At 44.4% G+C, this 17,692-nt stretch overlaps 1 protein-coding gene across 1 annotated transcript in view; it reads left to right on the forward strand.

Annotated features, from left to right (window-relative positions):
* Positions 1–17,692, forward strand: part of LOC119167649 (cytochrome P450 2U1) — a 94,117-nt gene that overhangs the window by 39,325 nt on the left and 37,100 nt on the right. Inside the window, exon 5 of the mRNA XM_037419164.2 lies at positions 11,751–12,055. Within this exon, the coding sequence (XP_037275061.2) occupies positions 11,751–12,055 (305 nt within the window). The remainder of the gene's footprint in view (positions 1–11,750; positions 12,056–17,692) is intronic.

The following is a 17,692-nucleotide window of genomic DNA, read 5'->3' on the forward strand; positions in this document are numbered from 1 at the left end:
CAGTGTTGATGTTTTCGCTCGGCGGTGTAGTTGTCTCCGGTGCGGAGACGGAGAAAGAAACCGCGGTCTCGTCTTGGTAATCCTTTGAGAGGGAGCTTTCAAGCTGCTACGCGATAGTCGGGATGATGCTCGCGCATGTCGCGGGCGGCGAGTACACGGCCGGCCTCCGCGTAGCACATGAAGTTGGTGACGCCGATGTCGGGGTCTTGCTTATCTCTCGTGGCACAATTGGCCGCCTCCCTTCCGATGTGTGAAGGCACCCAGCGCAGCGAATGGTTGCAGCCTGTTGACTGTACGGCGTGTAGCATTGCGCCTCGAGCTGCTTACATTCTCCTCGATGGTTGAAGGGGCCTACACTAAATAGAACTGACGTGTTCTTACGTCCACACGTGAAGATATTGTCATAATGAAACGCGTTTATTGGAAACCAGGAGAAGGCGAAGATGTACTTCGGAACAAACAGTCCATGGCGCCCATCGTCAGGCAGTCCAGCGCGGTTATTCTTCGAATCTGTGCTACCACGTTTACCTTCCCAGTTAGCAGACAACGCCCGCCGGGAGGGTCCGTCAAAGAGTTGGTTGTGGTATGCTCTAATGCACGTGACATGCGTCAGCTGTGTCTTGCAGGGTAACCATCGCTTCTGTCCCCAGAGATTACGTATTTCATGTCGCATAGGCAGGTAAAAGTGGTGAATATACCAGAATAGTAGGACAAAAACTTGTGGCAGCAGTGAAATTTCCACTTCGGTGCCCATAACCAAGAACGTCATTGTTAGTATAAGAAATGAGAAAGGACGGAGATGGTAATCATTTTTGGTACTGTGTTTATAATATTATTATAGGGAGTTTTATGTACGGAAGCTACGAGAATCGAGATGATTCTGAGAGACGCCATAGTGGAAGGCTCCTGAAAATTTGAGGTGTTCTCTAGGGTGCACTAGAGTACATGGGCCCCAATCATTTCACTTCATCAAATGCGACCGTCATGTCAGAGATGTAACCAGTGACCTTCGTCTCAGTAACCCAGCATCCTATTCACTGATCAACGCCTCCTTTATTTCAATGCCACTCCACTTCTTAAGGGGAGACGGGCACTAAACGAAAATGACCTGAAATCCTCAAAAATCATCAAAAACTGGGTAAACCACTGGTCCTCTAGCGCACTAACTATCCTGTTTTTTTTACTACCTACTATCGAAGTAAGAATTTGCTCTCGTACAAACAAAGTTTTTGAACGTAGGAAGGGTAGTAATTATTTACCCCAATGAGGTTTGGAGCGAGCATAGAGAGTACATTTTTACTACGTTAACAAGGCTTTTGAGGTGATTTTTGGAAGTTATTTCCGGTGGTGAAAAAATAAACGTTGACTGGTGATTTCGCGCTGAGCCGACAAACTTCCTAAATATCAAATTCCGGCAGAATTGATGACACATAGATTCGCATACAAACACGCATACATAAAAAATGCAGAATTTAACACCACTCAAACAGGCTCCACGCGTTACTCGACTTTACTTCGACAATCTGATATACATAGGCAGGACTTTTTCACCAGCCGCGTGGTACCTGTAGGAGAGCTCCTACCGTGGTACCGGTAGGAGAGATTAACAACGACGGTTGAAGGTGCAAGCGTAAACTTGAGGTGTGCTGCAGGCCGCTAAATGTCACATTAACCATTTATTATTAATCTACCCGATCTCACCTTTTTGATTATCCAATAATTACTTGGCACACCGGGCTCTTGGCCCCACACGTGTTAGCACTGCTGACGCGCAAGTCCATAAAATATACGTAAGCACACACAAACCATGGCAATGATTTTCATTGATCGATGCTGCACAAACACAGTACCAGCACGTATTCATTACAACGGGCGTAGAAGAGCGATGCACGCCTGCATACAAGGTGCTTACCGATGGCATGCTAGGCCTTTTCGAGGAGCACGGCTATGCGATGAAACAGCGATAGCGATCACAGAATACACATCCTGTGTGAATTTCGTCGTCATTTCAGGCAGAAATGAACACGTGTCCGCTATCTGCGGAGACTTTCAGGGACGGGGCGATGTATGTACTTCCAACGAAAGAGACGGCCCATCTCGGTTTTCTTCGTGCTCACCGGCAGCCACTTGTTGGTTCCGTCTGGCTCGTATTGGTGCTCGCCTTCATGCTACATGTTTGAGAACAGTTGGCGCACGGGGCGGACAATATGGGCTGCGCTTTACTCCAACAGACATCGTCTGCTGTGGAATCAAGTATATGCGATGCTTCATTCACCTGCCCCGGCGACACACTCCCAATGGTCACTGGCGGCTGCGGCTCGGTGCCGACGACATAGTGAAGCGTTTCGCTTATCGCTTCTCCAAGAGGCAACCACGGACGGTGACACCAGATTGATTTTGTTACTACTGGCAGATCTTCGTGATTCGGCACGGAAGCGAGGTATCCACGGCGTGCAGTTTCGAAGGCACTCGGAATCGCGCGGTCGCTCAATGATGTAGGAAACACGTGAAATCCATCAGCTCAACCAGACACACAGATTCCGAGCTTCTTGCACTGTCTGTCTCCAAGGCCACCGCAGAGCAAAATCCAACAATTTGCGAAAATATGCAGGACAACTTTCCACAGCAGGTTTTTTTTTTTCTTTTTTAGAGGCCCACCCCCCTTTTTTTTCGTTCACAGAAGGCTGTCCTCGCTCAGGCTTTTGCTGCCCCCAGTTCCAGTGAAAGTGCGTTGACTCGAGGTCAGTCATAAGGAACGACAATGCCAAACAAAAAACCATCTGTGGTACTCGCGTACCTTCAGGATTCACTGAAAGTGTCACTAGGGTGGTATGGGTCAAAAGCCGCCGAAGCAGCTGCACCTTGCAGTCACGTGGTAATGAACTCTGAAACACAGGTTAAAAATCACGTCATATAAAATTCCCTACGTGGTGAAACTGTATTTTGACATCCTTTTACTACTTGCGTCAGAGGTGGTGGTAAAACTATGTCAAGTAACATCTTTTATTCCAACACAAGGTAGTAATTTTAACGCGAGAGAGTTTTCAGAGGTCACGAGCTGCAAAAACCGCAAACTCGGATAGTTTTTGCTTACAGTGTGGGTACGCTCTAATTCAGGGAGTCGTCATGCTGCTCAATTGCGCGTCCGAGTGCTTTCCCTCGAAGATTTGAAATACATGTTTCCCACACCAATATCTTACGTATGCTTATTCAAGCTCCTTCTTTCTGGCTCGAGATAATGTTACTGCCACGTCACACATCAGCGCATGCAGAAACGTCGCCGTGACGCTTCCCCATTGGTTCCCTGCATTGCGCCATCAATGACGACACGCTGCAACACCATATATTTCACAGAGCCAGCGTTACTGCCATTTTTGTGAACACGAGAAATGCAAGACGCCACCCCACGTATCTGTACACAACTGACGCCACCCCACGTATCTGCTGGCGTGGGGTACGTGGAGTGGCATATCAAGACACCACCCCACGTATCTGTTTAACAGCTGGATTTGGTGCCTAAGGCTGGCATTGATAAAAAAAAAGGAGGCGATGCACTGATTCCTTAAAGCGTGCGAGATTCTCGAGTTCAAAAATAGGCAGATCCCGCGTATGAAGGGAATCGATGATATACGAAGCAGGAACGAGGAAGGTTGATATGTCATTCTGAAATCAGCGCTATTTTACGAGGTGGAGGCAAATGTTGTTGTACATGACTTACGTGTCATGATTATAATGTTTGGATGTGTCGTTTACTTTCGTCATCTATTCACGTCACGTGATACAAAATTTAGTAAATGTGGAGCTATAGTAAAACGGTTGATAGATTGATTGATATGTGGGGTTTAACGTCCCAAAACTCCTATATGATTATGAGAGACGCCGTTGTGGAGAGCTCCGGAAATTTCGACCACCTGGGGTTCTTTAACGTGTATAGTAAAACGGCCGCGAGCACGCTATGAGCATGGTATGTTGTCATTTTCTCAAATGACACGCTGGTCAGCAATATCATGTTTGCACCAAACATACTTTCGTGATCCAATGACGTCACGTAACACCGAATTTGTTATATGTGCAGTTCGCAAAACGGCCATGAGCGCATCATAAAGGGCCCAATTTACGCCAATTTAGCGTTGACGCGCGCGGACACTGGATACAGTAGCGCTATGTTACTAAAACGAAAGCACTCTATAGTCTGACGCCTGGCGCCACCAACACGATCAGCGTCCGTCGGCGCCCCCCGACAGCAACCGGCGCGAAATGCGACATGCTGCATTTCGCGCCCATGCGTTTCCCGGACAACAGTGTGTCTCCCTCTTTTCGTGACAAAGAGACGCCGAATGCGCTGAAACGCGCATGCGTCGAAGCAACGCAGTGCGGCGCACGCCTGCGAGTATATGGCAAGACCGGTGCCTGGCGTGGCAACGCCGGCGAGCCCACGCACCACGTCACGTCGAAATGTATAGGCGCCTTGACTGTGGTATGTAGTCATGTTCTCATATGACACACATCTCATGATTATCATGTTTGTACCAATCACATACCTTCGGCATTCATTGACGTCACGTAATACAAATTCGGCGTAAGTGAAGCTAGCGAAACAGCCGTAAGCGCATCATACTGAGGCATATATTCATGTTGTTACATAACACGCGTGTCATGATTATCATGTTTGGCTCTGTCAATTACCTATGTTGTCCGATCCCATCGCGTATTAACGAGTTTTGTACATATGAAGCTAGCGAAACTGCCATGAGCGCATCATGAGCGTAGCATGTAGTCGTGTTGTTACATAATACGCATCTCATATTTATCATGTTCGCACCAGTCACATGCCTTCATCATCCATTCACGTTTCGTAATACCACATTTGGTAGGAGTGAAGCTAGCAAAACGACCACGAGCGCTTCATGAGCGTGGCATGTAGTGATGTTGTTACATGACACGCATGTCATGATTTCCATTTTACGGTCAATGGCTTGTGTTCGGCATGCAGTTATGTCCTTTCATATCCGTTTTGCAACTTGCCATGTGAGCAAAACGACCGCAAGAGCTGTGGGACAATGAAATGTAAATAATGAAATTCATGACTAGCCGAATATGTTTTTCTTACAGTTATGTTATGCTATATTAAGTTTGGTATCGATACCATTATCGAAAAGGCAAGGAAAGCTAAAAGTCGTAGGCGGCTAGATAGATAGATGGACAGATAGATAGATAGATAGATAGATAGATAGATAGATAGATAGATAGATAGATAGATAGATAGATAGATAGATAGATAGATAGATAGATAGATAGATAGATAGATAGATAGATAGATAGATAGACAGATAGATAGATAGATAGATAGATAGATAGATAGATAGATACGCTCAATGTCGCTGAAGTTCACTTAGAAATGCTTCGCATTTAAAACGTGCGAAGCGCGATGCTTCATCTGCGTGGCAGAGACTTCACTGCCCATGGTTATACGCGTAAGGTCATAGGAAAAATAGCACACAGACAACCGCGCAGCAAGTCAGCATACAGTATGGGAGACGGATAGTACCCTATGCGTCCATGTTTCACAGTACGTGTACAAACATTGTACGCGTACAATATTTGGAAATATATAATTGATACGTTCTAGAGCGTCCTGCGCGCAGGTGCCATGATGCCATTTGTTGAACTGGCTGGCAGACAGATTCATAGCCTCTCTTATAAAGCCGGCAACAAACTGACGGCTCCTCTCCCTACAGACGCATAGAAGACCATGACGCGAAATTATAAAGTGAAGCATAAATTACGGGGCGTACAATGCGGTTGCAGCACGTGTGACCCTTGTTTCTTCATAGCACGTCAGGTGATCGACACAACCGGCTATCTAACGAATGTCGCTGTTTGATTGCGGGCACGGCTCTAGAGCGTTTACACCAACAGCCTTCATAGAAGGTGGGTCGGGGTGCAACAGTGGCCGTGGTGCAGTCCTTTGTCACTTGTGACAATGGCAATGCCTGTAACCTGTAAAGTATTTTTCTGCGCCATGTCTCAACTCATGCTCCGATTACTTCTTGATGCATCGATACGTTATGGCGAAGCACATGTGGACGCAGGTTGCACTGTGGCACTAGTACCGGACAAAGTGAGACCACAGATTGCGTGGGACGGGAACAGCCTCGCCCAGAGTAATTCTTCTTTAGTTCTAGAACATCGTCATAAACCTGAAAACTGTTTGGGAAGCCGTGTTCATTCGTGGAGGCAAACGTTGAATTCAATGAGCACTTTTCTTGTTATGCTGTCCAGAAATTCGCGAAGTTATGGAACTCGGAAGCAATAGGATCATTGTACCGGTATAAACTGTCAAAGTCACACTCAGTCATCGGTAGTAGAAAGAGGGATTGCCAGCTGCCTGTTACGTACGGCTTTTCAAGCGTAAGGTTAAGTCAAATCTTGGCAAGTGCTAATCCCACAAAGGAAGTCGTCAAGATGTATTGCCTTGGGCTAGCAACAGACAAAAAGAACGGTGGTTGGTGGTGGCTCAGGAGCAGTTCGGCGTATATGAATTGGTGAAACGTAAGCACTGAGAGAACCACTGAGCCACTCATGAACCAGCTATTCACCCTGCTTTTTCTTAACAGCATTTCTGGTAAAATTTATTATAATTGCATGAAACGCCGTCATGGAAATTTAGGCTCCAGAAATTTCGACCACCTGGTGTTCATTAGGGTGCACCTAAATTAAAGTACATGGTCCTCTTGCACATAACCTCAACTGATATGTGGCCATCGCCATGGAATTTCATCAAGTGATTATAACAGGGGTCTACAGGCAAAATAGAATTTGAAGCAATTTTTGATGCAACAAAGTGTTGCTCTCGGCTAATTAAACTCTAAATTTAGAGCAGGTCACGTACATAAAAGGTACAATACCTGCCTGAAGGCCATAGGTGGACATTAATTCAAGTATGTTCATTCATTCGAGCACAAAATCCTAGAGTTAGAGCAGTATACAAAGTAAGACTTTCGTGCAAACTTAATATATATCAAAACATGTAAAGGCCATTCCACATCACCTAACTCTGGAACAACGCACATGAGCACTGCTATTTCATAAAAAACAGTATTGTCAACCACCTCAAAATGCAATGACAAACTCACATAGGCAATTACCTCTTGTCGAACCCTCTGAAGGAATCTCCAGACTTAAATACGGATATGTCAAGGTGACGAACTCATTTTGGGGGGAATTCGTAAAGCAGGAGCAGAGAGGGGGGAGGCGAAAAAAAAACTTCTGGTGTACGTTTTTGCTTCATATGGCTGTAGAATTGTAATTAAAACCTCATTGATTGCCAGCAAGTTTTCAAACGTCAGCATTCGTACCAGCATTCAAGAACACTTTGCGTATACACACACTAAGCAATGAAATGCCGCCCGGTGCGGGTGGGCCAAGGCAGATGCTTACGTGCTCGTACGAGAGGTAGGCATGCTCACCTAGCTGGTAGGTTCTCGTCCATGCGCTCAGCCACTACCCCGTGTGTGGCACTTGTAACGCTTGCCGGGAATGTACGGCCGTCAGCACTTTCAAGTCGAACGCTCCAACGCATGGCCTCGGCTCACTTAGACTAAGGTCAGCGCCGCCAAGCGTTCAAAATAATATACTTCCTGCAGTTAACAATAGATGAAGCACGCGTCAGTTTCACTAGTAAATTTCCGTTTCCAGTCTGTATGACCAGCGGGTCAAATGCACTAAATAAACCTCCCGTTTTCGCCACGTTTCGCTCATGGCTACGTTATCGCACTCGCTCGATGCGTTCGTTGTATACTTATCTCGACAACGAAACATTGCGTGCGACCTCTGCCGCACATTTAGTGTTTAAATTCACGGCTGCTGCTCAAAACATTTGATTGATTGATATGCGGGGTTTAACGTCCCAAAACCACCATATGAAAGACGCCGTAGTGGAGTTATCTAGAAATTTCGACCACCTGGGGTTCTTTAACGTGCACCCAAATCTGAGCACACGGGCCTACAACATTTCCGCCTCCATCGGTGCCGCAGCAGGGATTCAAACCCGCGATCTGCAGGTTAGCAGCCGAGTATCTAAGCCACTAGACTACCATGGTGGGGCACTGCTGAAAAGAAATTACAAGTATAAAAAGCAGAACAATTGCTCGATTATGGCATTTGTAAAAGTTGCACAATAAGTAAACTTAAAATGCAGTGGCGTTGTTCATGTTCTGATTCAATAATTTTGAGACAGAGTTTTTTGAACTGTTTTCAAAATTTAGAGCTTGTCTTGCTGCTCGGTTCACGCAGCACGAAAGATGTGGTCTTGCACAGTGATTGATTTGATTTGTGGGGTTTAACGTCCCAAAACCACGCTATGATTATGAGAGACGCTGTAGTGGAGGGCTTCGGAAATTTCGAACACCTGGAGGTGTTGTACAGTGAGGTTTGTGCATGTAATAATATCTGAGGTTTAATGTCCCAGAACCACGATTTGATTATGAGGGGTGCCGTAGTTCAGGTAAACAGGAATTCCGACGTGCATTAGGAAGATGCCACGTGGCAACCAGTTATTTTATGTGCACATTCACACTGCTACTGTCTATTATGATTTATTTCTTGTCAATATTTTTTTTTCTTTTTACACAAAGAGTCGGTATCAAACTTGATAGGATGGCAATTAAGGCTTTTATGTGTTACCTACGCACAAAAATTGCTATGCTTGCATTGTATCCGCGCGTTTTCCTTGCTGAGAACACACACAATCATTGCGCTTGCTGACCACCTCTTCTGCGCAGAGGGAATCAAACAAGAAGGCACGCTTTTAAATGCGAGGCCAGTTCAATTCACGCTACGTGGAAAATAATGAATTACAACATGAACATCGCCGCTGCATTTCAGATTTATTTATTGGGCAACGTTTAAAAACGCCATGAACGTGCGTATGCTCTGCTTTTAAAGACGATAGTCTTTCTTGGTGACTTTCGACGCAAAAACTTTGTCTCTCTCTGTCTGTCTGTTTGTCTGTCTGCCTCTCTGTCTGTCTGTGCATTTGTCTGTTTGTCGAACATTACCGCGAACCGGGTACTCTAAACAGCACCTGCCGGTACCTCGAACGGTCGACCGCATCCGCAGCACCCACCAATGTTTCTCAAGAAGTGGCGTTCATACGTGTGCGATTGTCAATTAAAAAGCAATGATTGCACATTGCTGAAGCACCATAACAACACGTATATATTCTGCATGTTCGTATTTTACTAGAATATGCATACATAAAAATTTATAAGGACCGTTGCGCTTATCACGCTGCGCTGACCACGCAACGCTTGCACGAAAAAGCGAGTGTTTCCAACACTTTGCCAAGACGACACGTTGGTGGCACCTACCCGTCCCCTTGCGTTCTATACCTTATCACCTCTGAGGCGGGCGCGCATGCCCGTCTCAGGGCCATGCGCTTTGTTTTCCAAAAAAAAAGTTTGCCAGATGGTGCTCATTTCTGACGCGTGACGTGAATTGATACGCTCGTTCGCCTCCACTGCACGCTCAAGGCACTCTAATGCAGCGCCTCCGGAATACTATTCACCGATTTTTTTGAGCAGAACAATAAATAAATGTTTTCTTCACTCTCTTCACACGTAAGACTATCGTTTTTCGACGACATTTGCAGATTACATGCAGATACGGTGCCAATCCTAATACATGTGGTTTTTTTTAGCAGCATTTACGAATTCAAACTCGATAGTAGCGCAAGCTGTCGCACGCAATGGTTCATTGTCGAAATAAGCATAAAACAACGAATGCCATGGGTGAGTGCGATGCAGTAGCCACGAGCTAAACGTTGCAAAAATGATATGCCCAGTGAATGCATTCTACCAGCTGGTCAGGCATACTGGAAACAGAATTTACTAGTGAAACCCATGCACACTTCATCTATCGTTAACTTGAGCAATCATATAATTTGCAACGCTTCACGGTGATGACCTCCGTCCAAAGGTGCCGAGGCCACGCGTCGGGAGCATTCGAGTTAAAGTGTTGACGGCTGTATGTTCAGCTGGGCACCACATTGAAAGGCGAGATTGTTGCTCGTGTCTAAACGTGTCCATGGGCGCCTTTGGTCGCACAGAAGTCCCATAAGAACAGGGAAAGCACACTATCATGAAAAACGTCTGGCTATCTCAGGCAGTAGAGAAGGCAAATGATCATCTCAGATCGTCGCCTAAACGTACACTTACGGGCACGTGCTATGACTCTCATAGAAAAACCAGAAATCGAACGCACTTGCGAGAAACCACGTCATAGAGCAGCGCGACTACCTCTCGGGCAGGCCTGTGTGCATCTGCCGCGGCAAGCCCGCGCCAGACGGAAGCAAGCTCATGCGAGCTGGGCTATCACGGGCGGGTACACAGAGAAGTGTGGTGACATGCGATAGCCTGATGTGAGGAAAGCTTGTCCGGCTGTGTTAGGACCCGTGTCTACGTGCAGGCAAGACCAACGCATGGTTCGCACTAGGCAAAAAGGCCTGTGGGCGAAGTAATGGCGGTATGTCACCGACTAACAGCAATTACCGGTACTTCGAGTCACAAAGGGCCAGCACTCACGCTGGCTGCGAACGAGTCGCAAACGTGAGAGAGAGCGCTGGATTTGGCTATGCAATTAAACTGGCCTTTTTTTACATTGCAAAAAATTTCATTCAATAAATGTGCATGAGCTGGCACAGCAGTTCACCTACGATGAAATTAATATATGAACTTTTGGACAACACTGCTAAATTAAGCGTCGTAAAATCTTGGTCATCGTGTGGAGATGATGTGCCGAGCTTCTTTCTGAAAGATGAAAACAATGTGCTATAAAGCATATGCATTTGTCTAAATGAACTAACAGTGTGTTGTGTATTGCTTTACCTGCTTGAGCAACTTTGCGTCAATGAATGAATCGATGAATGAATAAACTTTATTTGAATTCGGTAGTTTTTACCGGGGCGAAGTGTTGGGGGAAGAGGGCATGAGTGACAAATATTTTCTTAAGGGGGAAGCTTTTTAAAGTGTTGCTTGTGCGTCCCTCGTTGTCGTAGTGCATAACATGTGGCACATACCTGCATACCAGTGGCAAATACCCGCCCTCGGGCGCATATTCGCATGCCAACAGATTATTAAAAAAACGTAGCATGGTGTCGTTATATCGGTCTTGTTGTTAACAAAGCACCGACAGCAGAATTGTGGTACTATATGCTCTCGTTTAGTTTTTGGATTTTCCGCTGGATGGCGGTACTTGTATATGATGATTATATGATAACAGAAAGCCAGATGGCGGTACTTAAAGTGTTCACTAGATGGACGGACGGCCGCACGGATGGACTGACGGACAATCCGATGGACAAACGGACAGACATGCAGACACACAGACGGACGACACAGACAGACCCACGTATTGATAGACGGACGCATGGACGGATTGCCAAACGCTTCCCTCCCCTCACCATCATTCTTTCCATGGATCTCCTGTAATTTTTTAATTTTTAATCTGAGTCTGTCCGGTTTAGGAACCCTGTATTGCATCTCCGCCCGAGCTATCCAGCCGAAGGGAAATTTTTAAACACATGAATTTTTAAGCCCTATATATATCAAACTCATATTTCAGGAATGTGTCTCATTGGCCTCCGCACTTTTTTTCATGACCTATGGTTGTGAGTCTTTTGAGTGTTAAAGAAGATTCATTATTTTTTTTCGGTTCTTTACCAAGCGCTTTGCTCCCTTTTTGCATGGCAGGAAGAATTCCGACGCGTGGCTGACAAGATTGGCGAAGCACATGGCAAGCCGCTCGACCTAAACGAGTTCGTGGTGCCATGCGCATTCAACAACATCGTATCTTTCTTCTACGGTGACTTGTTCACCCACGACCACCCAATGCGCTCAAAGCTCCACGGCTTGATGAACCAAGCGGCGGTCGTGCTGTTCGCCGGGTCGGGCCACCACTTCCTGCCAAAGAGACTACGGCAGCTGCTCGCCTGGGTTCCTTTCACCCAAGAATATCGTATCGCAGAAGTGATGGCGAAACTAGATGCCTTATCGAAGTAGGTGTATTTAATGTTTAATATGCAAGTATGGTTCAGTGTTATCGTGTGACACTATGTTTAAGAAATTCTGATGGGACTTCCGAACGCATATCACTTTACAAGATCTTGCAACTTGATGCATATATAATTTATCTCTATGAATATATTAACAATATTCACGAAGGTGTCTTTCTTATAAAGTTTCCCTCACTTGCACATATATCAAGAAGAATTATAAATGAAGAAGGTGAAATTTGAAACGCTTGTTTTTCATTGTTACAGAAAATAATAATAGAAACCAAGGCACAATATTGCCACAATGGCGTGCACTCACTGGCATGGCTGCTAACGGCGCTGACTTACACACGCATGTGCGTGAGCCTTGCGTCGATTTTTTTGACAGACTATAGGAAGTTTTAGAATAAGGTTTAAGGTGCTGCGGGCGTCGCGGGCATAACGGGCACCATATGAGCTTTAGAAAAACGTTTGTCCCTCTTAGGGAACGATCTAGGGACTTTAGCTGGCCCGCAAACTCAAATGCATAGAAACTACACATAGCTTCGACACCAGAGTTTGCTGGCTGCACACGCGGCCAGTTATTTCGAATTTTTCACGGGCGAGCCGCGAACGCGAATAGCAGCTCGCTTACGACGCATGCGCAGTGGCAGCGACCGCACCGAAAGGGCTCGCGGGGCGACATTCTTAAACTCCCTATTGAGTTTGCTTATCTGCTTGGATCACGTAGTATCACGTGACGTGTTTGAATATTCTTAAGGACGCGAGCGTGTTGTTGTTAATTAATTTGCTTTACTGCCGTACTTATGCGCATGTCCGCTATGACCAGTATTCAGTTTTCAGTTTATTCCTTCATTCAAAATACAATATTCGTAGAATGTAGTATGCAGACGAGGGTCTCAAATTCAAGCGACTGCAGTGGGACCCTCGAAAGTATTGCTTTCCTCTTTCCTATTTTCTGAATAAATCTCTCAGTTTCGAGACAGCACTCGTCCGGCGCACTTCCTGTCTCTTACGTCCTTTTCTGTAGGACGGCGTCTATCATACAAGATTTTACTGTCGCTTGGGAAATTCTTCGCGATCGCCTGAATTATTTAGGTCATCGTGAGATCAATAAACACAGATGTGGGAACTCTGCAAACGGTACTCGTTGGTGCCCGAGCTGTGCACTTCTTCAAATTTAGCAGTAGTCGAGCCGCAGTTATCGCATTATTCATATACAATAACTCTGATTGCTACACAAGAACGATCTCAGCGCTTTGTTTGAGCTACCTTTTGTGCGGCAAGTCAGCGAAATGTTTATCTTGAAACAAGTGGTGCACTTTGTATCGGATGAGCTGTAGGATGGCCCCGAAACAGCAGAACAGTTTCAAATACCGGAGCTGCTGCTGTCAGAATACTGCAGCGACCGCTGTCATGAGATCACAACAAGGATTGCCACCACCGCTAGTGTCCGCAAACACTATCACGCAAAATTAGGAAAGAGTGGAGAATAAAAACGTGAGGCCTGCGCGGAAGGCGCAGCACAGTCACAGCGAAATCTTGAAGAGCGGCCTTTGAGATCCTTTCCAAAACACTTATTGGGCATATGATGCAAGTACACTTGCTTGATACCAACTTGGGCATTAATAATAATTTTTTTGTTAGTAGGTCAGCATTCTCCATGCTATCATCTGTCACTTTTCTGAGAAGCGTGGTATCCGCTAAACATTTACAAGAAATTTTGTGCCAATGGCTCATGCAGTGGCTGACGACGATCAGGAAAACAGATGAAGTGGGTATGTGCCACACTTATTACGGGAACTTATTTGGCGCCGAAATTACTTGGCACCACAGTTAATACGGGAAAACTTGTCGCCGAAAAGGTCGGCTTATTCCTCAACTATAGAAAATTAGAAAAAAACATGAGGGCTACTTTTGATCGCCGCGAGGACATGCAAGGTGACATAAGGGCTATGCGTATGTGTGCAGTGTTTTAAAGATCAGTAAAAGACGCAGCTTCTAAATTAAACTCGGCCACAAGATGTTCTTTGAGTCTATGTTGGACTGAAGAGTGCATGAGTAGCTATAGGAAACGTAAAGTTGCATGGAAACAACTGCCGGTGTACCAATGTCCCTAAAATTGGTGTAATTATAAATTCACAGCAGCAGACTTCAAACGCACAGTAAATGAAGCAAAACATGGCCGTAATATGAAACGATATGATTATCTTTCTAGGTCTGAAAACAAAAATAGCGCTCTTCAAATTTTTAAGATCGCAAAAAATGTTACCACCCACTGAAAATATAGACTCTTCGGTTCTTTCCCTCCGTGAACTCTCTAATGTAATAGAAGATGTTGCGAAAGGGCTCCAAGATAGATTTTTGTCAGCGATACCACTGCACATCTTGAACCGATTGACGGGCGAGGATTTCGAGGAGGTTAGTTTAGATGAGCTGGCAGAGATAGTAAGGCCTTCAGCACCTGTACCAGGCGGGGTAACAAATGCAATTATAAAAGTAATAGTCGAGATCTCTCCAAATGAAGTACTTAATCTTATAAGTTTTTCTTTGACAAAAGCCTGGATACTTGCGAATGGAATATGTATAAATTGATCCCGCTTCTTAAAAAGCAGAAAACAGGATTTGCCTTAGACAATGTAAGACCGATATCACTCACGTCTAATTTGGTTAAGCTAATTGAAGGAGTTTTGAATGCCCGGATAATAATATACATTGATAATAACGCAATCCTAATTTCCAGTCAAACTGGTTTTAAATCTTGTTGTTCAATATGGTGCGCACATAATGATTTAGAGAGCCGAATACAACTGGCTTGGCGTCGGCGCCAATACTGTGCATCAGTTACTCTAGGTTTGGCTAAAGAGTACGATAGGGTTGAGCATTCAATTTTAATAAAACAGACGGAATATCACCACTTTCCCAACTACGTCACTGCATGGGTGCCGGAGTTTTTATGAGGGAGAGAATATTACTGCTTTAAAGGTGGGTACTTGTCGAATAAATATAAGCAGACACGTGGCATACCGCAGGGGGCTGTCCTGTCGCCAGTTTTATTTAACATCTTCTTAAGCTCCATTCCATCAACTCAGCATATTCAGGTATGTGTGTACGCGGAAAATATTTCTTTCTTTGCAAGTAATACCGATTTTCCAACCTATACCAGAGTTTACAAATTTATCTCAATTTGATAGAAAGATGGCTCAAAAACATTCATATGACGCTGAACGTAAAGAAAAGTGCGCTTGTTGCACTCTCTTTTCTGCAGCCTATCAACATCTCATTATTATATAGTAAGGAGCTCATTCCGCAGGCAAATTCCCCTAAATATTTCGGCATCATATATAATGAGACATTGAATTGGAGAAGCCACATTGATGATGTGTACTCCAAGGCAACACGGACCTTGGGGTGGCCACGGAAGCTCGCAAACCGTAGAGCTGGTTTAAGAAGAGGTACGCTAATAATCATATATAAACTTTTTGTGCGGCTCATCATGGTATTCGGATGTGTATTATTTTCTGGCAGTGCAGCTTATAAAATGACACCTCTAATACTGCTGGAAAGAGAAGCGTTGCGTTTGTGTCGGGGTCTCCCAATGTTTGTTGCAAACAACGTATTGTATACGGAAGCTCGCCTACCTTATCTGCTAAATAGGTTAGAATGCTTACTGTGCAAACATTCCTAAAGATATACAGTTCACACCAAAGGCACTCATTTTACGTTTTCATTCAAGAACCAACTTTATTTTTCGAGACACATTGGTCGCGACTACACACCCCGCATATAATATTTGCACAAACGATATGCTACAGCAACTGAATGTAAAAACTAAACATATTGGTCCAATACAGAACCTAAAGTCAGTACTTAGCATACAATTTGATGATATATTTCCTCATAACGCGAAAAAATTGGCACATAGGTACTTGAATGACCAGTTAGCCGATTATCTAGCTCACCTAGAGATAAGCAATATCATTGCGACTGATGAATCTGTGTTGAAAGAAAAAACTGGGTTTGGCATCTCCTCTTCTTCTTTTGACTGGTCCTTTCCGAATCGACTCCCAGATTATACCCCTGTATTCATTGCAGAATTATTGGCTACTGTTCTTGCCCTACGCAAATTGTCCTCAAGCGAATCATCAGCAGTTATCAATACATATTTGTTATCAGTATGTAATGCACTTCCTGCAGCAGCAAATGCAGAGCTGATGAATACGTTTCCGCATTTAGTACCGAAAAACATAAAAAACTGCATTTGCTATAGGTACCAGGCCACCACGGATTATAGTTGAACGAAATGGCGGACTGTTTAGCAGCAGTATTCATGAGTGGGCGCACCATCCCAGTTTTTCATGATACAGCTTACGTGACAGCCCTAAGGTTCCGAAATGCTTCTTTGCAATAGAGGAAAGGTAATTTGAATAAATTTTGAGAATTAGAGCATTTAGGGTAGTGTTGGAATAAACAGGAATGCCAGTTAGAGGTCACTTATACCAGATTTTACTGCACAGTTTCACAACTAAAGTTTTACCTCGACTAAAGGTGTCACCACTTTTAATTTTTGCAATGAAATTGAAACAATTGACATTTATTTTTATTGTGTTATCGTTAGTTCTATCAGAGACAAAGACTTTTAGTACCCCCATCACAAAAGCTAAGAATACAAGTAAATCTACCAGTGCTTTTATCACTTAGCAGAACTTCATTTGGTTACTGCCAAAGGGATATATGCTCCACTGTGTTTGATTACATCAATGCCACTAAAATATTATCATGGTAGTGAACCTTAACCTTTTTCAGAATTTTATTTTATAATTCGTAGCGATGTCTGTCAAAAACAAGAGATGGTTTGACCGCTTGCTCAGCAAACATTTTTTTGTTTATTCGTAGTATTATCGGTAAAAAAATTTTTTACATAGGCTTCAATTTTATTTTAGTTTCATTTAAGCAATCTACCACTCGATTCTTGGCCCATATTTCTCTATGAGTAAGCGCCATTTATCTGAGTTCATCAGCATCAGCATCGTAAACAAGCTTTTGTAATTGATAGGTGCAATGGATGGTCCACTCGTTACGCTATTCAGATTGTGCAACGACTGGTTGTTGTTTAGCTGTTTTAAAACACTTTATAAGTCGTAATACCGCGTTTTCTTTCCAGACTACAAGTCTACTTAAGGAAAGTCTGCGAACAAGTAACGATATCTGTTCAGACATTGTGTTGCATAAGCTTTACTTTGTAACGTCCATTGTACAATTGTCGACTTGACCCTATGTATGTTGTACGCTATGTATATACGTAAGCCGCATTTTTAATAAATGCCATGAAAGAAAAGAAAACTGGTGTAGCTCAGAGGCAGAATACTAGTATACGAGTGCACCCGGGTTCGAGCCCTGCTGTGTAATTGGCGCTATTTTTTTTCCAATTTCGCACGATGTGTTTACGGACACCAACGGCGGCGGCAGCGGCGGACTCCTCGTGATCCGAGCTTTGATCTCATGATAGCTTTCGCTGTAAAAATACTAAGGTCACGATGAGATTCAAACAAACCAAGTCCGCTGCGTGCGAGCCCAGTGTTCTACCACTGAGCCACGCCTGTTTTTTGTGAATGAAATCATCACCAGTAATTGTTAACT

The sequence above is a fragment of the Rhipicephalus microplus genome, chromosome 6 (genome assembly GCF_043290135.1).
Source record: "Rhipicephalus microplus isolate Deutch F79 chromosome 6, USDA_Rmic, whole genome shotgun sequence".
NCBI classification, from domain to species: Eukaryota; Metazoa; Arthropoda; class Arachnida; order Ixodida; family Ixodidae; genus Rhipicephalus; species Rhipicephalus microplus.